We start from the raw sequence: 22265 nt of genomic DNA, 5'->3' as shown, positions 1-22265 counted from the left end.
CCAAATATTGTCCCTTTTATGATAATCCAGTTTGGTATTGTCTGTATATAGTCATAATGCTTTATCTGCCAGAATCAGTTGACGGTTGACTAAAATGAGCTGCAGCGCAAACATCTGTCAGTCACAAGGTGGAACAAGCCCATCATTTTTAGTCTGGGCAAGGCCATAAGTTAATGTCAATTAAGACTAACTCTGTTGGGCATAAACGGTCTGAGTAGAGCACAGAGAAGGGTTTGTTTCCAGTTTGGCAATGGTGGTTACCTAGCTACACAAGCCAGTTTTCAACACCTTCAGGATCCCTTAGCTCGACAAGCGACAAAAAGTCTAAATCCTGTAGAGTATATTTAGAACACACCTTCTCATTACCAAGATTCTGGATTGTGGAGGAGAAGGTCACAAGTCATTTTACAATTGCCAGTTAAGGTTTTGAATGAACCGGAAAATAAATAAGAGAGTGGGAAGGGGGTGGTCTTGGTCTGAATGCTACCTCCTCTCTGTGTCTTAGTAAGGGCGGCTATTTCTAAAAATGGTTGATGTTTCTCTAGGTTGGGAATGACAGTGCGAGATTGACTGTATGCTAATGAAAGCGCACCAAGTGTGAGGAGCTTATCTGTCCTTTGGTGAAATATATTTTGTACGGTTATAGTTTGGAACAATTCCCACCCCAAATAGTTGTTTGCACATTTCTTGCAGCCAAGAATTGGTATGGCAAGACAACAACAGGTCTAGCATATTCTCTGTGCTCCCACTTACAGTGCATTCGGAAAATAATCAGACCCCTTGACTTTTTCCACATTTTGTTACGTTAATATTTTGTTACGTTACAGCCCAAATCTAAAATTGATTAAATAAAGAATTGTCCTCATTAATCGACACACAATAATGACGAAGTGAAAACAGGTTTTTAGAAATGTTCGAAAATGTAAAAAATTTGAAAAACTGAAATACCTTATTTACAGAAGTATTCAGACTGTTTGTTATGAGACTCTAAATTGAGCTCAGGTGCATCCTGATTCCATTGATCATCCTTGAGATGTTTCTACAACGTGATTGGAGTCCACCTGTGGTAAATTCAATTGATTGTACATGATTTATATAGACATCTGTATAGATAAGTTCCCACAGTTGACAGTACATATCAGAGCAAAAAACCAAGCCATGAGGTGGAAGGAATTGTCCGTAGAGCTCCGAGACAGGATTGAGTCGAGGCACAGATCTATGGAAGGGTACCAAAACATTTCTGCTGCATTAAAGGTCCCCAAGAACACATTCCATTCCTTAAATGGAAGATGTTTGGAACCATCAAAACTCTAGCCGCCCGGCTAAACTGAGCAATTGGGGGAGAAGGGCCTTGGCCAGGGAGGTGACCAAGAACCCGATGGTCACTCTGACAGAGCTCCAGAGTTCCTCTGTGGAGAACCTTCTAGAAGGACAACCATCTCTGCAGCATTCCACCAATCAGGCCTTTATGGTAGAGCGGCCAGACAGAAGCCACTCCTCAGTAAAAGGCACATGACAGCCCGCTTGGAGTTTGCCAAAAGGCACATAAAGACTCTCAGACCATGAGAAACAAAATTCTCTGGTCTGATGAAACCAAGATTGAACTCTTTGGCCAAAATGCCAAGTGTCACGTCTGGAGGAAACCTGGCACCATCCCTACGGTGAAGCATGGTAGTGGCAGAGTCATGCTGTGGTGATGTTTTTCAGCGGCAGGGACTGGGAGACTGAGATCCTTGATAAAAACCTGTTCCAGAGCACTCAAGACCTCAGACTAGGTCGAACGTTCACCTTTCAACAGGACAACAACCCTAATTACACAGCCAAGACAATGCAGGAGTGACTTCGGGACAAGTCTCTGAATGTCGTTGAGTGGCCCAGCCAGAGCCCGGACTTGAACCTGATCGAACATCTCTGGAGAGACTTGAAAATAGCTGTGCAGCAACACTCCCCATCCAACCTGACAGCGCTTGAGAGGATCTGCAGAGAAGAATGGGATAAACTCTCAAAATACAGGTGTGCCAAGCTTGTAGCGTCATACCCAAGAAGACTCGATGCTGTAATCGCTGCCAAAGGTGCGAAAACAAAGTACTGAGTAAAGGGTCTGAATACTTATGTAAATGTTATATTTCAGTATTTTATTTTTTTGCAAAAATTTTAAAAAACGTTGTTTTGTCATTATGGGATATTGTGTGTAGATTGATGACGGGGGAAAAAATTTTTTCACATTTTGTTACATTACAGCCTTATTCTAAAATTGATTAAAGTCAACGGGTCTGAATACTTTCTGAATGCACTGAATAAACTCTATAGCAGAAATGAGGGAGAATCCATAATTTACAAGTGCAAACAAAAGGTTTACACAGGATACAAACTCATGATTTCAAGAGAGTTCAAACTTTCCAAATGTTCCTTCATTGGTTCAGATAAGGGCCCTGTTCTGGTGAAAGCCATGTGGTGGAGCCCTTGCATTCATCTGTCAAACCATGCTGAATTTGTGAAATTATAAAAGAAGTACAGTAACCACTTTAAAGAAGCAAGTACATCTCATTAGTCACAATCCCTCTCGAATTAACCTGATTTAGTCCACCAGCCTCTTTCAGAAAATAACTGACATTTTGTCCCACAAGAATGCAGCGTTCCAAATTAATTGGTGAAAGAGGGTAAATTAGAAGGGGGGATATTATAGACCTCTCCTAAGGGAGCATCAAAATAGGTCGGAGTCACAGTGGGATCCACCCAGGCCAAGAAAGGGAGTAGCAGAAATGTGTCATCAATTTAAGGGTACAGTTCAGGCAGAGAAGGCAGACTTTGTGAACTGCTCAAATTGAAATCATGGACGGGGTTAATTGCCGCCCCCGGCATCAGAAAATAGACTTTGTGGCTATGCTGTGAGGAGCGGGATGGGGGCTGTTTCCAGGTTCCAGATCAGTAGAGGGACCTCCCTAGTCGCTCAGAGTACACGTGCTGAATTGTGTGCATAGTGTGTTGGAAAAAGACATGAATAGCCTCAGTGTAGCCTAAGCCATAGATCAACTATGCAGAGAGTGAGAGAGAGAGACCTAATTGTTTGCATGAGAAACACACCACATCACAGGCCTTTATTACCTACTACAGTTGAAGTCGGAAGTTTACATACACTTAGGTTGGAGTCATTAAAACTCATTTTTCAACCACACCACAAATGTATTGTTAACAAACTATAGTTTTGACAAGTCGGTTAGGACATCTACTTTGTGCATCACACAAGTAATTTTTCCAACAATTGTTTGCTGACAGATTATTTCACTTATAATTCACTGTATCACAATTCCAGTGGGTCAGAAGTGTACATACACTGAGTTGACTGTGCCTTCAAACAGCTTGGAAAATTCCAGAAAATGATGTCATGGCTTTAGAAGCTTCTCATAGGCCAATTGACATCATTTGAGGCAATTGGAGGTGTACCTGTGGATGTATTTCAAGGCCTACCTTCAAACTCAGTGCCTCTTTGCTTGACATCATGGGAAAATCTAAAGAAATCAGCCAAGACCTCAGAAAAAAATTGTAGACCTCCACAAGTCTGGTTCATCCTTGGGAGCAATTTACAAACACCTGAAGGTAAAAAATCAACATTAGTTCTGAAATAGCAGCACTGCTTGGAGACATATTGACCCATATGCTTGTACTGTAGCTTCCCAGTCATAAAACACAATTCAATGATTGGTTCAACAACAAAATTTCAGGAGCAATTCATCCTTGTTCAGATTTCAGATTTCAGAAATCAGATTTCAAAATTCCTAATAAGATACTTAGGTCATCACCACCTTTGCACAAAACATATAGTTGCAAGTATAAACACCATGGGACCACGCAGCCGTCTACCGCGCAGGAAGTAGACGCGTACTTTGGTCCGAAAAGTGCAAATCAAACCAGAACAAGAGCAAAGGACCGACCTTGTGAAGATGCTGGAGGAAACAGGTACAAAGGTATCTATATCCACGGTAAAACAAGTCGTATATCGACATAACCTGAAAGGCTGCTCAGCAAGGAAGAAGCCACTGCTCCACAAAGATTGTAATTTTGGGAGAAATGTCCTCTGGTCTGTTGAAACAAAAATAGAACTGTTTGGCCATAATGACCATCATTATGTTTGGAGGAAAAAGGGGGAGGCTTGCAAGCCGAAGAAGACCATCCCAACCGTGAAGCACTGGGGTGGCAGCATCATGTTGTGGGGGTGCTTTGCTGCAGGAGGGACTTGTGCACTTAACAAAATAGATGCCATCATGAGGAGGAAAATTATGTGGATACATTGAAGCAGCATCTCAAGACATCTCAGTCAGGAAGTTAAAGCTTGGTCGCAAATGGGTCTTCCAAATGGACAATGACCCCAAGCATACTTCCAAAGTTGTGGCAAAATGGCTTAAGGACAACAAAGTCAAGGTATTGGAGTGGCCATCACAAAGCCCTGACCTCAATCCTATAGAAAATTTGTGGGCAGAACTGAAAAAGCTTGTGCGAGCAAGGAGGCCTACAAACCTGACTCAGTTACACCAGCTCTGTCAGGAGGAATGGGCCAAGATTCACCCAATTTATTGTGGGAAGCTTGTGGAAGGCTACCTGAAACATTTGACCCAAGTTAAACAATTTAAAGGCAATGCTACCAAATACTAATTGAGTGTATGTAAACTTCTGACCCACTGGGAATGTGATGAAAGAAATAAAAGCTGAAATAAATCATTCTCTCTACTATTATTCTGACATTTCACATTCGTAAAATAAAGTGGTGATCCTAACTGACCTAAGACAGGGAATTTTTACGAGGAAAAACTGAGTTTAAATGTATTTGGCTAAGGTGTATGTAAACTTCCAACTTCAACTGTATGTCTGCCTCTTATTTCCCCTCTTTATAGTTAGCTGTCAGATGAAGATATAAAATAAGTATGCTGCTTAGAACATTACATGTTTATGTAGATTTCCAAGTTGATAAATAATGAGGCACACTGTCTTTTTCAGAAACAGAGTTAAAATGATTTTATGCTGCAGGTCATTCCCATGCGATTGAAAAAGTTATGTCTTGAGACTGGAACTTGGGACTCTGAAGTATAGTGAATTACAAAATAATATAAAATGTACAGTTGAGACATTGTTGTCACAGTTTTAAAAGGGCTGAATCACAGCTCTTGAAACCTGAGAAAGTGTTATTATTTCCAGGTTTTTCTATTTTTAGGTGAGTGAATTTTTGCAGTGGAGGGATAGGGGTCAAAGTGCACATATTTGCTCTCAGACTGGAATCCCTACATCATTTTTTCCATTACCCTGGGTGGAGAGGGAGGGGCTGCCTTCAGCCAGTTGGAAGTTGGAGTCCGATATCAGCAAAAGGGACAAAAACACACACACGCACGCACATACAAACACGCAAATGCAAACAACAACCCTACTACCCCCCACCCGCCATTCCCCTGTGGGATATCCTGCCCAGGGCTAACAATGTAGTATTTAGTGGGGCTCATGGAAAACATCACAGTACCTGAACCGTTATCACGTTCTACACAATCCTCCTCACATATCTATAATGTTTTTTTAGGGCCATTTCCACTAGCTTTCCCCCCCTCTCTGTTTGAATAATAAAAGGAAAGGGGCAGAAGGCTATTATAAGCTTTGCAAAGACAACCCCCCCCAGCCCCAGCTAATGTAAATGGCAAAACACCAACTTTATTTTCCTCTACTCCTTCTCTCCGCCTCACTCCCTCCTCTTTTCTTCTCCCTATTAAGGGCACTGTTAATGGTCTCTTTTCTACACAAAACTGTTAACTCTCAATCACCCGACCACAGCGCAATTGCAGTGAGTATGCCGAGCTGCTGACTAAATGTTAACTTTATGAGAAACATCAGTCAGTCTGATTACGAACGCTTCGGTAGAGTATAACCAGTTTCAACAACTGGACTTGTACTTGGCTTCAAAGGAATAGAGATATCATTATCATATATGTCAGAACTATGAAAGAACATAGGCTACTTTGTCATGTTCTGTACTATTTACATAAGTAAAAAGTAGGAACATCTGGTGAATTAATCACTTGGAACAAATAGAAAAACAAATTAAATGAAGAATGATTTGGCAATACTTAATAGGCTACAACACACCCACAACAACCAGCTCTGACTGAGAACAGCAGGATAGTAATGGTTATTACCCTCCTCATGTCTGTGGTTGAGAGGCCAGCTGCCGGTCACACCTGGTGTGCCATGCCAGCTCCAACACATTCAAAGTAGCTGGAGATCGTGTACACCGTCCAGTCTGCAGTGGCTGTTCTACAGTGTAAGGGCCTGGCACCCAATCTTCTCTCCCTCAACACACACACACACACACACACACACACACACACACACACACACACACACACACACACACACACACACACACACACACACACACACACACACACACACACACACACACACACACACACACACACACACACACACACACACACACACACACACACACACACACACACACACACACACCAGGGGAGAAGGACTGCCGGTAAGACGAAGGGTGGGGGTGTGTGTCTATTTGACAATAACAGCTGGTGCGCAATGTCTAATGTTAAGATAGTCTCAAGGTATTGCTCGCCTGAGGTAGAGTACCTCATGATAAGCTGTAAACCCCACTATTACCAAGAGAGTTATCTATATTTTTCGTAGCCGTCTATTTACCACCACAAACCGACGCTGGCACTAAGACCGCACTCAACGAGCTGTATAAGGCATAAGCAAACAAGAAAATGCTCATCCAGAATCGGTGCTCCTAGTGGCCGGGGACTTTAAAGCAGGCAAACTTAAATCTGTTTTACCTCATTTCTACCAGCAACCACAGGAAGAAAAAATAAACTCTAGACCACCTTTACTCCACATACAGAGACATGTACAAAGCTCTCGCTTGCCCTCCATTTGGCAAATCTGACCTTAACTCTATCCTCCTGATTCCTGCTTTCAAGCAAAAACTAAAGTAGGAAGTACCGGTGACTCGCTCAATACATAAGTGGTCAGATGACACAGATGCTACGCTACAGGACTGTTTTGCTAGCACAGACTAGAATACGTTCCGGGATTCATCCAATGGCATTGAGGAGTTTACCACCTCAGTTACCGGCTTCATCTATCACGTTTTAGTGAAGACCCAGATGCATACAGTGTCGAAGTAACAAGTTTATTTCTAGAACAGGGGGCAGGCAAAACAACAGGTCAAGGGCAGGCAGAGGTCAGTAATCCAGATCAGAGTCCAAAAGGTACAGAACGGCAGGCAGTTTCAGGGTCAGGGCAGGCAGAGGTCAATAATCCAGTGTGGTGTGACAAGGTACAGAACGGCAGGCAGGCTCAGTGCCGGCAGAATGGTCAAAACTGGGTAAACAGGAACTAGAAACAGACAGGAGCAAGGGGGAAAACGCTGGTAGGCTTGACGAATGAAGCGAACTGTCAACAGACAAACAGAGAACACAGGTATAAACAGGAGACAAAGGGCTGTGAGACATGGGTTTAATTCTAGACACATGAAAAGAAGATGTATACGGAGGGTATGGGGCAACAGAAGACCGACAGCAGAAGGGCTAATAACCTTGGAGATGGGGAAAGGGCCGATAAAACGGGGGGGGAGTTTGCGGGATTCCACCCGGAGGGGCAGATCCCGGGTGGACAGCCATACACGAGACGATACCGGGGAGCCGGGGTCCACTGGTGGTCTGCTTGTTGTTGATACCTGGAGGTGGTCTTGAGAAGGACCGACCAGGCTCTCTTCCAGGTACCACGACAGCGATGGACAAACATCTGGGCTGAAGGTATTCCGACCTCTTCCTCTTGCTCAGGGAAGAGCGGGGGGCTGATAACCCAGGGAACACTCAAAGGGCGAGAGACCCATGGCAGAGCAAGGAAGGGTGTTGCGGGCATATTCGACCCACATTGGTTGCTGGCTCTAGGTGGTGGGGCTGGAGGAGACCAGGCAGCGAAGAATCATCTCCAGGTCTTGGTTGGCTTGCTCCAACTAGCCATTGGACTGGGGGTGAAACGCAGAGCACAGGCTGGCTGACGACCCAATGAGTGTGCAGAACTCCTTCCAGAACCGGGACGAGAACTGAGGACCCCGGTCGGAGACCAAGTCCACTGGGAATCCATGGATCTGGAAGATGTGCTGCACCATGAGTTAAATTAAAGGTTACTTTTTTTTATGAGCTGGACCGTCTCTTTGGCAGAGGGTAGCTTGGGGAGAGGAATGAAGTGGGTGGCTTTGGAAAACCGGTCTACTACTGTCAGGATGGCGGTGTTGCCATCAGACGGGGGGAGACCCGTGACAGGGGTCCAGGGATATGTGAGACCAGGGACAGTGAGGGATAGACAGAGGTTGAAGGAGACCAGCCGGAGCTTGCCGAGGAGTCTTGTTCTGCTCACAGATCGTGCAAGCGGCGAGGAATGCAGAGACATCAGGAACGATGGTAGGCCACCAAAAGCATTGTCGCACAAAGGCCAGGGTCCGACCGGAGACTGTATGGCAGCCAAGCCTGGAGGAGTGGGCCCACTCCAGGACTGAGGAGCGGACCACGTCAGGAACAAACATCCGGTTATCTGGGTCCCCCCCCCGGGGTTCAGCTGGGAATGCTGCACCTCACAAACCTGCTTCCCTATTCCCCAGCTGAGTGCCGTCGCCAGGCACGAGGTGGGAAGGATGGTCTCGGGTTCCGGGGTTGTAGCCGTGGGGCTATAGCGGCATGACAGTGCATCTGGCTTGACATTCTTGGATCCCGGTTGGTATGAGAGGGAGTAGTTGAACCGGGTGAAAAGCAGGGCCCACTTCGCTTGCCTGGAGTTGAGACGCTTGGCAGTACGGAGATATTTCAGATTCTTGTGGTCAGTCCACACACTGAACGGATGTTCCACCCCCTCCAGCCAGTGCCAACACACATCCAACGCCATCTTCACCGCGAGAAGCTCACAATTCCCCACATCGTAGTTCCTCTCCGTGGCATTGAGGTGATGGGAGAAGGCGGCGCAGGGATGTAACTTGAGCTACAGGGCAGAACGCTGGGACAGGACAGCCCCCATTCCGACATCCGAAGCATCGGCCTCCACCACGAACTGGCGGGACAGGTCAGGATGAACCAAGATGGGAGCTGTGGTGAAACGGTGTTTGAGATCCCGGAACGCCCGGTCAGCAGCTGGGGACCACGTGAATGGAACCTTGTGAGAGGTGAGTGCAGACAGGGGGAAGCCAGGGCGCTGTAACCCGTGATATAGCAGCGATAAAAGTTGGCGAATCACAACAAACATTGTAACTGTACCCTGGACGTAGGCTGGGGCCAATCCACCACCACTCTCACCTTCCCGGGATCCATCTGTACACTCCTTGCAGCGATGATGTAACCCAGGATGTGGATGGTGGAGCAATGGAGTTCGCATTTCTCTGCTTTCACAAAAAGCTAGTTCTCCAGGATGTGTTGGAGAACCTGTCGGACGTAGAGCACCTGTTCTTGGGCGGAGAAGACGAGGATGTCGGCGAGGTAGTCGAAGACGAACCGGTTCAACATGTCGCAGAGAACATCATTAACCAGAGCCTGGAACACAGCTTGGGTGTTGGGTAGGCCAAATAGTAGTGACCGCTGGCCGTGTTGAAGGAATGTCTTCCACTCGTCCTTCCATATCCGCACCAGGTGGTAGGCGTTCCGCAGGTCCAGCTTGGAGAACACGGTGACCCCTGGAGTGGCTCGAAGGCCGAGGAAATGATGGTAGCGGGTATCGGTTCTTCACCGTGATGTCGTTGAGGCCCCGGTAGTCAATACACGGGCACAGGGTTTTGTCGTTCTTCTCCACAACGAAGAACCCTGCGCTGGTAGGGGAGGCAGAAAGACGGATGAACCCTGCAGCTAGGGAGTCCTCAATGTAGGTCTCCATAGCCTTGGTCTCCGGACCCGGCAGAGTACAGTCATCCCCGGGGCAGAGTGGTGCCAGGGAGAAGGTCAATCCTACAGTCATAGGGTCGGTGCGGCGGAAGCGAAGTGGCCCAGGCCTTACTGAACACCTCCCGGAGGTTCTGGTGCTCTGCGGGAATGGTGGAGAGGTCCGGGGTAACTTCTGAGCCCCCGGGAAGACGTCCCGGGCAGGCTGCGCTGACTTCAGACAATGAGCATGGCAGAACGGGCTCCAGCTCATGATGGAACCAGCAGACCAGTCAATAAAGGGATTGTGTTGCTGGCACCAAGAGAATCCCAATACCACAGGAACCTGAGGAGACTTAATGAGCAGGAATTTGATTGTCTTGCTGTGGTTCCCTGACACACGTAGGTTGATGAGGGTGGTATTGTGGTTGACCCCTGTACAGCGCCCGTCCAGTGCTCTAACGTCCATGGGAATGGAGAGGGGCTGAATGGGGATGCCCAGCTCGGACCCAGGGTAGCGTCCATAAAGCTCTCATCGGCCCCAGAGTTGATGAGTACCTGGAGAGTTTGACTGGTTCCCCCACAGCAAAATGGTATGAAAAGGGGTGCGAGTAAGGGGAGAGGAAAAGTTATACGTATGGCCCACCAGAGTACTCGCACTTACCGGTGAGGCTGGTCTATTAGTGGACAGCTGGAGAAAATGACCAGTAGTCCTGCAATACAGGCAACTCCTACTGGGAAGCCTATATAGCCGTTCGGCTGGAGACAGCCTTGCTCTGCCTAGTTGCATTGGCTCGGGAAGAGGTGAATTGGCAGACTTTGGAGACTCTTGGGGGAACTTGGGTAGCCTCAGGTTCTCTCGGCAACGGAGTTGTCAGGGACTTCCGGGATGCCTCGGAGGCGAGGTAGAATCCTTGGGCAGGCGAGTGAAATCTCCTCTCCTCTCCTTCCTTCATTCCCGTAATCGCCCATTGAGCCGAATGGTCAAGGCGACGAGCGAGTCGAGATCCGTCGGTAGTTCCTGGGCTGCAAGTTCGTTCTTTACTTCCTCTGATACTCCGTGCAGGAACATGTCAAACAGTGCTTCTGGGTTCCAGGCACTCTCAGCTGCTAACGTGCAGATCAGGGTGTGAAATTCATCAATAAATGCATCGATGACGTCGTCCCCACAATGACCGTACGTACATATCCAAACCAGAAGCCATGGATTACATGCAACATCTGCACTGAGCTAAAGGCTAGATCTGCTGCTTTCAAGGAGCGGGACACTAATCTGGAAGCTTGTAAGAAATCCCGCTATGCCCTCAGACAAACCATCAAACAGGCAAAACCTCAATACAGGACTAAGATTGAATCCTACTACACTGGCTCTGACACGTGTCAGATGTGGCAGGGCTTGCAAACAATTACAGACTACAAAGGGAAACCCAGCCACGAGCTGCCCAGTGAGGCAAGCCTACTAGACAGGCTAAATCCCTTTTGTTCTCCCTTTTGTGCTCGCGCTGAGGCATGCAGGAGAGCACCAGCTGTTTCAGACGACTGTGTGATCATGCTCTCCGTTGCCGATGTGAGCAAACCTTTAAACAGGTCAACATTCACAAGCCCGTGGGGCCAGACGGATTACCAGGCGTGTACTCAAAGCATTCACGGACCAAATGGCAAGTGTCTTCGCTGACATCTTCAACCTCTCCCTGACCGAGTCTGTAATACCTACAGTACCAGTCAAAAGTTTGGACACACCTACTCATTCAAGGGTTTTTCTTTATTTTTAGTATTTTGCTACATTGTAGAATAATGAAATAACACATCTGGAATCAGGTAGTACAGTGTTAAACAAATTGAGTTTGCGTGTGTACAATTACGTTCACTCCGGGCCTGAAATGCCCCATAATACAATTCGTGATGATTGTACATCCGCTAAGAAAAGTCAGCCAAAACTTAAAACCAACATTAATATGGAGAAGTCAACATACAAGTGTAAGTAAAAACTAATGTAAATAAGTTAGAAATTGTGCTACTAATGCACATGACGGCTCAAACAAGTATCATAAAAATAATGATGTTTTTGTTTGGTTAGCTTTTGGAAACGTTAACTTGTGCACACAACTTTTCCTGACATCACACTTATACATTGTAATTTTCGATTTACCTGATATAGTAAGATGGCTAACATTCAATGTCTGCGGATGCGTTGTCTTCTAGCCAAGATATGAAATGCAATCATAATTGACTGTAGTGCATATAAAGCACACACAACAGTTCCATGATGACTGAAAACACAACCGTGGGATGAACGAGTGACAACTTTCCGGGCAAGAGCGGTCCATTTAAAATGAATTAATTCTTCCCTCGCCCTGCAAGTGTCAACTCGTCAGACGTCATGATACATCATCAGAAGTGTCCACTTAATTTAAGAGCTGAGGGGAGAGTGTGTGTCTTTTAAGTGTTTAGAATCCAGCCAGGATCCCCCATTACAATTAATGGAAAAATGTCAATCTTCGTGGTCAATCTTCATTAAAAAAAAACAAATCAATGAGAAGACAATCATGGTACCAATAATTGCTTCTAATACAACAGATGTATGTCCTTGAACCGATTATGTTTTAATCGCACACAGAAGAAGTTATAAGGATAAATTTAGTTGCTAATGGCAGCCTGCAGTACTCCGGTCGGCCTTCAATTTGAGGTACTGGCTGCATTTCAAACTCAAAGTAGACAGCCCTTGGCCCTTTTTATTTTATTTCACCTCTATTTAACCAGGTAGGCTAGTTGAGAACAAGTTCTCATTTACAACTGCGACCTGGCCAAGATAAAGCAAAGCAGTGCGACACAAACAGCAACACAGAGTTACACATGGAATAAACAAACATACAGTCAACAATACAATAGAAAAAGTCTATATACAGTGTGTGTAAATGAGGTAGGATAAGGCAATAAATGGGCCATAGTGGCAAAATAATGACAATATAGCAATTAAACACTGGAGTCATAGATGTGCAGAAGATGAGTATGCAAGTAGAGATACTGGGGTGCAAAGGAGCAAAATAAATTAAATAAATAACAGTATGGGGATGATGTAGTTGGATGGGCTATTTACAGATGGGCTATGTACAGGTGCAGTGATCTGTGAGCTGCTCTGACAGCTGGTGCTTAAAGTTAGTGAGGGAGATATGAGTCTCCAGCTTCAGTGATTTTTGCAGTTCATTCCAGTCATTGGCAGCAGAGAACTGGAAGGAAAGGCGGCCAAAGGAGGAATTGGCTTTGGGGGTGACCAGTGAAATATACCTGCTGGAGCGTGTGCTACAGGTGGGTGCTGATATGGTGACCAGTGAGCTGAGATAAGGCGGGGCTTTACCTAGCAAATACTTATAGATGACCTGGAGCCAGTGGGTTTGGCGATGAATATGAAGCGAGGGCCAGCCAACAAGAGCATACAGGTCGCAGTGGTGGGTAGTATATGGGGCTTTGGTGACAAAACAGATGGCACTGTGATAGACTGCATCCAATTTGCTGAGTAGAGTGTTGGAGGCTATTTTGTAAATGACATTGCCGAAGTCAAGGATTGGTAGGATAGTCAGTTTTACGAGGGTATGTTTGGCAGCATGAGTGAAGGATGCTTTGTTGCGAAATAGGAATCAGATTCTAGATTTAATTTTGGATTGGAGATGCTTAATGTGAGTCTGGGAGGAGAGTTTACAGTCTAACCAGACACCTAGGTATTTGTAGATGTCCACATATTCTAAGTCAGAACCGTCCAGAGTAGTGATGCTGGACGGGCGGGCAGGTGTGGGCAGCGATCGGTTGAAGAGCATGCATTTAGTTTTACTTGCATTTAAGAGCAGTTGGAGGCCACAGAAGGAGAGTTGTATGGCATTGAAGCTTGTCTGGAGATTAGTTAACACAGTGTCCAAAGAAGGGCCAGAAGTATACAGAACGGTGTCGTCTGCATAGAGGTGGATCAGAGAATCACCAGCAGCAAGAGCGACATCATTGATGTATACAGCGAAAAGAGTCGGTCCGAGAATTGAACCCTGTGGCACCCCCATAGAGACTGCCGGATGTCCGGACAACAGGCCCTTCAATTTGACACACTGAACTCTATCTGAGAAGTAGTTGGTGAACCAGGCGAGGCAGTCATTTGAGAAACCAAGGCTGTTGAGTCTGCCGATAAGAATGTGGTGATTGACAGAGTCGAAAGCCTTGGCCAGGTCGATGAATACAGCTGCACAGTATTGTCTCTTATCGATGGTAGTTATGATATAATTTAGGACCTTGAGCGTGGCTGAGGTGCACCCATGACCAGCTCGGAAACCAGATTGCATAGCGGAGAAGGTACGGTGAGATTCGAAATGGTCGGTGATCTGTTTGTTAACTTGGCTTTCGAAGACCTTAGAAAGGCAGGGTATGATAGATATAGGTCTGTAGCAGTTTGGGTCTAGAGTGTCTCCCCCTTTGAAGTTGGGGATGACCGCGGCAGCTTTCCAATCTTTGGGGATCTCAGACGATACGAAAGAGAGGTTGAACAGGCTAGTAATAGGGGTTGCAACAATTTCAGCGGATCATTTTAGAAAGGGAGGGTCCCGATTGTCTAGCCCGGCTGATTTGTAGGGGTTCAGATTTTGCAGCTCTTTCAGAACATCAGCTATCTGGATTTGGGTGAAGAAGAAATGGGGGAGGCTTGGGCAAGTTGCTGTGGGGGGTGCAGGGCTGTTGACCGGGGTAGGGGTAGCCAGGTGGAAAGCATGGCCAGCCGTAGAAAAATGCTTGTTGAAATTCTCAATTAGCGTGGATTTATCGGTGGTGACAGTGTTTCCTAGCCTCAGTGCAGTGGGCAGCTGAGAGGAGGTGCTGTTATTCTCCATGTACTTTATAGTGTCCCAAAACATTTTGGAGTTTGTGCTACAGAATGCAAATTTCTGTTTGAAAAAGCTAGCCTTTGCTTTCCTAACTGCCTGTGTATATTGGTTCCTAACTTCCCTGAAAAGTTGCATAGATTGTAGGATGACCGGGGTGTTAAGCATGTCCCAGCTTAGGTCACCTAACAGCACGAGCTCTGAAGATAGATGGGGGGCAATCAATTCACATATGGTGTCCAGGGCACAGCTGGGGAAGAAGGTGGTCTATAGCAAGCGGCAACGGTGAGAGACTTGTTTCTGGAAAGGTGGATTTTAAAAAGTAGAAGCTCAATTTGTTTGGGCACAGACCTTGATAGTAAGACTATCTCTACAGAAGTCAACAAATGAGAGCGCCTGGGGAATGGGAGTGGAGCTAGGCACTGCAGCGCCTGGATTAACCTCTACATCACCAGAGGAACAGAGGAGGAGTAGGATAAGGGTATGGCTAAAGGCTATAAGAACTGGTCGTCTAGTACGTTCAGAACAGAGTGTAAAAGAAGCAGGTTTCTGGGTACGGTAGAATAGATTCAAGGCATAATGTACAGACAAAGGTATGGTAGGATGTGAATACAGTGGAGGTAAACCTATGCATTGAGTGACGATGAGAGAGATTTTGTCTCTAGAAACATAATTTATACCAGGTGAGGTCACCGCATGTGTGAGAGGTGGAACTAAAGGGTTAGCTAAGGCGTATTGAGCAGGGCTAGAGGCTCTACATCAAAATAAGGCAATAATCACTAACCAAAACAGCAATGGACAAGGCATATTGACATTAGGGAGAGGCATGCGTAGCCGAGTGATCAAAGGGGTTCAGTGAGTAGCACGGCGGGCTGGAGACACGGCGATTCAGACAGCTAGCGGGCCGGGGCTAGCAAGCTAGCAGAAGAGCCTTAGAGGGACGTCACGACAGAAGAAGTCTGTTGTAGCCCCCTCGTGCTGTTACGTCGGCAGACCAGTCGTGATGGATCAGCAGGGCTCCGTGTGGTAAAAGGGTCCAAGCCAATTGGCAAAATAGGTATAGTGGCCAAAGAATTTGTCCGATGGGCCTCTTCAGCTAACAGTCCGATATTCTCTAGACAGCTAGCAGGCTAGCCGGGAGATGGGCCTAGCCGGGAGATGGGCCTAGCAAAGGCTAGCTCCAGGTTAATTGGTTCTTGCTTCGGGACAGAGACGTTAGCCAGGAGTGGCCACTCGGATAGCAGCTAGCTAGCTGCGATGATCCAGGTGAGAAGGTTCAGAGCTTGCGGTAGGAATCCGGAGATATGGAGAAAAATAAGTCCGATTTGCTCTGGTTTGAATCGCGCTGTGCAGACTGGCAAGAGTTGTCCGGGCTAAAGGTTAGCTGATGACAGCTAGAAGTGGCTAGCTGACTACTAGCTAGTAGCTAGTTAGCTGGCTAGCTTCTGTTGGGGGTTCCGGTTAAAAGTAAAGAAAATAGCAGATCCATATCACATTGGGAGAGGCAGATTGCAGGAGAGTATGTTGAAGTTAAGGTTAAGAAAAATATAAAAAAATACATGCGAAGAAAAAATATATAAAAATATATATACACGGGACATGACAAGACGAAGACAAAGACGTCTGACTGCTACACCATCTTGGAAACATCACGCCCTAAACCCTCAGCCCTTAGAATGACGTTTTACATCGTCACATCCGAGTGTACATTAAATGTCCCTTGCCCAAGTGAGGGAGAGCGATGATCGGAGAGGCAACATCCTTGGTGGAAATCTTCAAGTTGAGCTTAAAAATAACCAACCTAAAGCTATTAATGTACCAAGTAAGCTAACGTATCTAGCTAACACTCCTGTCAGGTAGATAGCTACAGTTACCCATAGCTGGCTAGCTAGTTTTATAGTTTGGTAATTTATTTCAATGCATTTCAGAATTGCAAAAAATATATTTATGTATCTAGCAACGTTTTATAGGCTCCTCACTACGAGACTAAGTCAATTTGCCAATGCTAAAATCAATGTATATACACTACCGTTCAAAAGTTTGGGGTCACTTAGAAATGTCTTTGTTTTTGAAAGAAAAGCAATTGTTTTGTCCATTAAAATAACATCAAATTGATCAGAAATACAGTGTAGACATTGTTAATGTTGTAAATTACTATTGTAGCTGGAAACGGCAAATGTTTATGGAATATCTACATAGGCGTACAGAGTTCCATTATCAGCAACCATCACTCCTGTGTTCCAATGGCACTTTGTGTTAGCTAATCCAAGTTAATTTAATTAATTTTAAAAGGCTAATTGATCATTAGAAAACCCTTTTGCAATTATGTTAGCACAGCTGAAAACTGTTGTCCTGATGCCCGTCTGGTGTTCAACCTTCCCAAGTTCTCTCACGTCACCCCGCTCCTCCGCTCTCTCCACTGGCTTCCAGTTGAAGCTCGCATCCGCTACAAGACCATGGTGATTGCCTACGGAGCTGTGAAGGGAACGGCACCTCCATACCTTCAGGCTCTGATCAGGCCCTACACCCAAACAAGGGCACTGCGTTCATCCACCACTGGCCTGCTGGCCCCCCTACCTCTGAGGAAGCACAGTTCCCGCTCAGCCCAGTCAAAACTGTTCGCTGCTCTGGCACCCCAATGGTGGAACAAGCTCCCTCACGACGCCAGGACAGCGGAGTCAATCACCACCTTCCGGAGACACCTGAAACCCCACCTCTTTAAGGAATACCTAGGATAGGATAAAGTAATCCTTCTAACCCCCCCCCTTAAAATATTTAGATGCACTATTGTAAAGTGGTTGTTCCACTGGATATCATAAGGTGAATGCACCATTTTGTAAGTCGCTCTGGATAAGAGCGTCTGCTAAATGACTTAAATGTAAATGTAAAAATTAAAGAAGCAATAAAACAAGCCTTCTTTAGACTAGTGGAGTATCTGGAGCAACATCATTTGTGGGTTTGATTACAGGCTCAAAATGGCCAGAAACAAAGACCTTTCTTCTGAAACTCGTCAGTCTATTCTTGTTCTGAGAAATGAAGGCTATTCCATGCGAGAAATTGCCAATAAACTGAAGATCCCGTACAACGCTGTGTACTACTCCCTTCACAGAACAGTGCAAACTTGCTCTAACCAGAATAGAAAGGGGAGTGGGAGGCCCCAGTGCAAAACTGAGCAAGAGGACAAGTACATTAGAGTGTCTAGTTTTAGAAACAGATGCCTCACAAGTCCTCAGTTGGCAGCTTCCTTAAATAGTACCCACAAAAATACCAGTCTCAACGTCAACAGTGAAGAGGCGACTCTGGGATGGTGGACTTCTAGGCAGAGTTGCAAAGAAAAAGCCATATCTCAGACTGGCCAATAAAAATAAATGATTAAGATGGGCAAAAGAACACAGACACTGGACAGAGGAACTCTGCCTAGAAGGCCAGCAGCCTACAGTTGAAGTCGGAAGTTTACATACACTTAGGTTGGAGTCATTAAAACTCGTTTTCAACCACTCCACAAATTTCTTGTTAACAAAATATAGTTTTTGGCAAGTCGGTTAGGACATCTACTGTGTGCATGACACAAGTACTTTTTCCAACAATTGTTTACAGACAGATTATTTCACTTATAATTCACTGTATCACAATTCCAGTGGGTCAGAGGTTTACATACACTAAGTTGACTGTGCCTTTAAACAGCTTGGAAAATTCCAGAAAATTATGTCATGATTTTAGAAGCTTCTGATAGGCTAATTGACATCATTTGAGTCAATTGAAGGTGTACCTGTGGATGTATTTCAAGGCCTACCTTCAAACTCAGTGCCTCTTTGCTTGACATCATGGGGAAATCAAAAGAAATCAGCCAAGACCTCAGAAAAAAAATAGTAGGTCTCCACAAGTCTGGTTCATCCTGAAGGTACCAAGTTCATCTGTCACAAACAATAGTACGCAAGTATAAACACCATGGGACCACACAGCCATCATACCGCTCAGGAAGGAGAAGCGTCCTGTCTCCTAGAGATGAACGTACCTTGGTGCGAAAAGTGCAAATCAAACCAGAACAACAGCAAAGGACCTTGTGAAGATGCTGGAGGAAACAGGTACAAAAGTATTTATATCCACATTAAAATGAGTAACCTGAAAGGCTGCTCAACAAGGAAGAAGCCACTGCTCCAAAACTGCCCAAAAAAAGCCAGACTACGGTTTGCAACTGTACATGGGGACAAAGATGGTACTTTTTGGAGGAATGTCCTCTGGTCTGATGAAACAAAAATAGAACTGTTTGGCCATAATGACCATTGTTATGTTTGGAGGAAAAAGGGGAGGCTTGCAAGCTGAAGAACACCATCCCAACCGTGAAGCGCGGGGGTGGCAGCGTCATGTTGTGGGGATGCTTTGCTGCAGGAGGGACTGGTGCACTTTACAAAATAGATGGCATCATGAGGAGGAAAATTATGTGGATATATTGAAGCAACATCTCAAGACATCAGTCAGGAAGTTGAAGCTTGGTCGCAAACGGGTCTTCCAAATGGACAATGACCCCAAGCATACTTCCAAAGTTGTGGCAAAATGGCTTAAGGACAACAAAGTCAAGGTATTGGAGGGGCCATCACAAAGCCCTGACCTCAATCCTATAGAAAATTTGTGGGCAGAACTGAAAAAGCGTCTGCGAGCAAGGTGGCCTACAAACCTGACTCAGTTACACCAGCTCTGTCAGGAGGAATGGGCCAAAATTCACCCAACTTATTGTGGGAAGCTTGTGGAAGGCTACCCGTTACGTTTGACCCAAGTTAAACAATTTAAAGGCAATGCTACCAAATACTAATTGAGTGTATGTAAACTTCTGACCCACTGGGAATGTGATGAAAGAAATAAAAGCTGAAATAAATCATTCTCTCTACTATTATTCTGACATTTCACATTCTTAAAATAAAGTGGTGATCCTAACTGGCCTAAGACAAGGAATTCTTACTAGGATTAAATGTCAGGAATTGTGAAAAACTGAGTATAAATGTATTTAGCTAAGGTGTATATAAACTTCCAACTTCAACTGTATGTAGATATTCCTTTAAAAATCTGCCATTTACAGCTACAATAGTCATTTACAACATTAACAAAGTCTACACTATATTTTTGATCAATGTGATGTTATTTTACTGAACAATTTATTTATTTTTCTTTCAAAAACAAGGACATTTCTAAGTGACCCCAATATTATTTTTGCAAGCTAGCTTCATACTTTTTTCTGACATGCTGAAATTGCAGCCTTGTTGATTACATTTGACATTTCACTTCCACCAGAGTTTGACATGTGACTACAGTTTGCATTGAATTGTGGGTCATATCAACCCCATAAGTGACCAAAGTTGTTCAATCACTCCCTCGATTTCTAAAGGGCCGAGGGAGCAACGTTAGTGAATTGGACTTCCACTTAAGATGGCAATCAAACTGTATCCGGTTTCGACGGGGATTCCCTCAAGGGAAAGTGGATAGCGCAAGGGCTGAAGGGGTAAAAATAATGTGTTTGGACTGCAGCCACTCACTGAGCTAGCCTGCAACGTCACTTCCTGGATTAGCTCCATCTGCGCGAGTTCTGTCTCCATTAGACACCATCTGGACAGTTTTAATTTGGCTTCAATGTGCTATTGAGTCTTCACATAAAAATGAATGGTGTCATGTGATCAGTGGTTTTGTCCATTCATATACAGTCATTGACACACACACACACACACACACTGCCAGACACAGCTGTTGACACTGAACAATGTATGGTGATAATCTTCTTGCTCTCTTCACAAAATCTCAATGAGCCATGTATCCTTCCCCACTATCCCACAACCCCCAAAGGTGGAAACACCAAAACATTAAGGAACTTCCACCGTGTCCCCGTTTGCTTATCTCCCCTCCCGTTTGGATCATGCCTCCACCATCTTGTCATCTCCTCACAAAATATGACCCTCCCTGATTGGTTCTTGTATGTTCTCATGTATCTGACATTCTTGCCAGCCGAGAACTATTTGAGCGAAGAGGCCAATTTGTGACCTCACTTGTTCCTCCAGACCATTAGGGGAGGTAATGGCGTGTAACAGCAAATCACTTTTATGTCATGGGCCATTTAGTAAGATGAAGGTTGCAAGGCCTTCACAAACTTGTTGTCTTTTAGGTACATTTTGAATGAGCATTGAGAAACCATCTTAAAACTGAATGACGATTAGAGATTAAAAAGGCCTCTAACCACTTTGATAACTTTGGAAGAAAAAAAAAAGTCAGGTGGGCCCCACCAACTTCATACAATGAAATGGCATGGGAGGAGGCACTGGTCTCTTAAAGAGGTAAACGTTTCAATTTCCCAGCTTGTAGATGTAGAAATGATGGTAGCCTATATACGCTACTCAATGCCAACCCTATCTAGGCATATATGTAAATTGGAAAACAAACAATGTATCTATTATCAGGTCAACAATAACTACTGGTTTAGAAAAGAACAGTAAAGATAGTGTAATCTGCAATAAGAAAATGATGTAGGCCGTTCATATCTCCTACACTGACTCAAGCACACTGCAGCTGCAACACCAGTTGCTTGCAATTTCTAATAACAACCCCGTTTTTAGGTAAGGTGTTGACTATAGTGCTTTCACCTTGCTAATAAGCTGACCAGCACAGTTTTCTATCATGTAGCTTCTGTGTCACTACAGAAGGTTAGTAATAACCTGTCTTTGTTATGACATTGTTATGACAGAAGCTTCATACATAGGGCATTCAATTGTTTAGGTAGGACAGTTATATCCCCCCCATTTTAGGTGAATTGTTTTTATTGAGCAACAACAAGTCAAGTGGCCTTTTTGCAAGCGCTCTGAAAGGCAATCTCTTGCTCGGCGTGTCTAGCGGTGCGTTGCCCTTTTAAAAAAGCTCCATCTTTACATTCGCTTGGTGACGTCAGGACAGTGAAGGACTCTAGCCTATCCTCTCTAAACAATCAAAGGCAATGGTCCTGACTGAGTCGCGGCTTACGAGTGAGACTTTTTCACTGCAAAAGCCAGGGAAAAACACTCCACGTTGAAATGAACCAGAGGCCAGCAGTCGCTATGGATTAAAACGGAAACTTTTACGATGGCGGTTAATGTGAAAAAGTAGGCAAAAACATCAGCAGACCTTCAGCAAGCAACTAGATGCACGAGCCTTGCTAGTATGAGCGAGCAGAGCGGTCACAAACCTGGCTGCAGTATTTTCCTCAGTATTTTAACCGAATCAGCCTCAAACATTTAACGACTTGTGCTACTTTAAATTCTAAAACAGTCAAAGTCCGGTACACTTTTGATTCTGAAAGAGTTATGGCGGGGAAGGTGACAGCAGGCTCGGGAATATTGCTCGTGACAGCCAACGTTGGATCGCTCTTTGAAGATGTGAGTTGCTGCGCCTGCGACAGCTTGAAACACGGTGTCTGCTACACTATTTCTTTGTAACTAATGTGAATGTTGTCCTCATGTGTTGGTTACAATGTATTCAACAATGCCGCTTTCAA

General features: G+C 45.1%; 1 protein-coding gene across 2 annotated transcripts in view; it reads left to right on the top strand.

Moving 5' to 3' along the window:
* The first annotated feature begins 21687 nt into the window (after positions 1–21687).
* The window catches only part of LOC106605012 (inositol polyphosphate-5-phosphatase A), a 198892-nt gene continuing 198314 nt past the window's right edge, over positions 21688–22265 (top strand). For both annotated transcript variants that reach the window (XM_014200229.2, XM_014200220.2), the window contains exon 1: positions 21688–22146. In XM_014200229.2, the coding sequence (XP_014055704.1) occupies positions 22075–22146 (72 nt within the window). In that variant the 5' untranslated portion in view covers positions 21688–22074. The remainder of the gene's footprint in view (positions 22147–22265) is intronic.

This window comes from Salmo salar, chromosome ssa01 (assembly GCF_905237065.1).
Source record: "Salmo salar chromosome ssa01, Ssal_v3.1, whole genome shotgun sequence".
Classification (NCBI taxonomy): Eukaryota; Metazoa; Chordata; class Actinopteri; order Salmoniformes; family Salmonidae; genus Salmo; species Salmo salar.
This window is presented reverse-complemented; position numbering and strand designations above follow the sequence as displayed.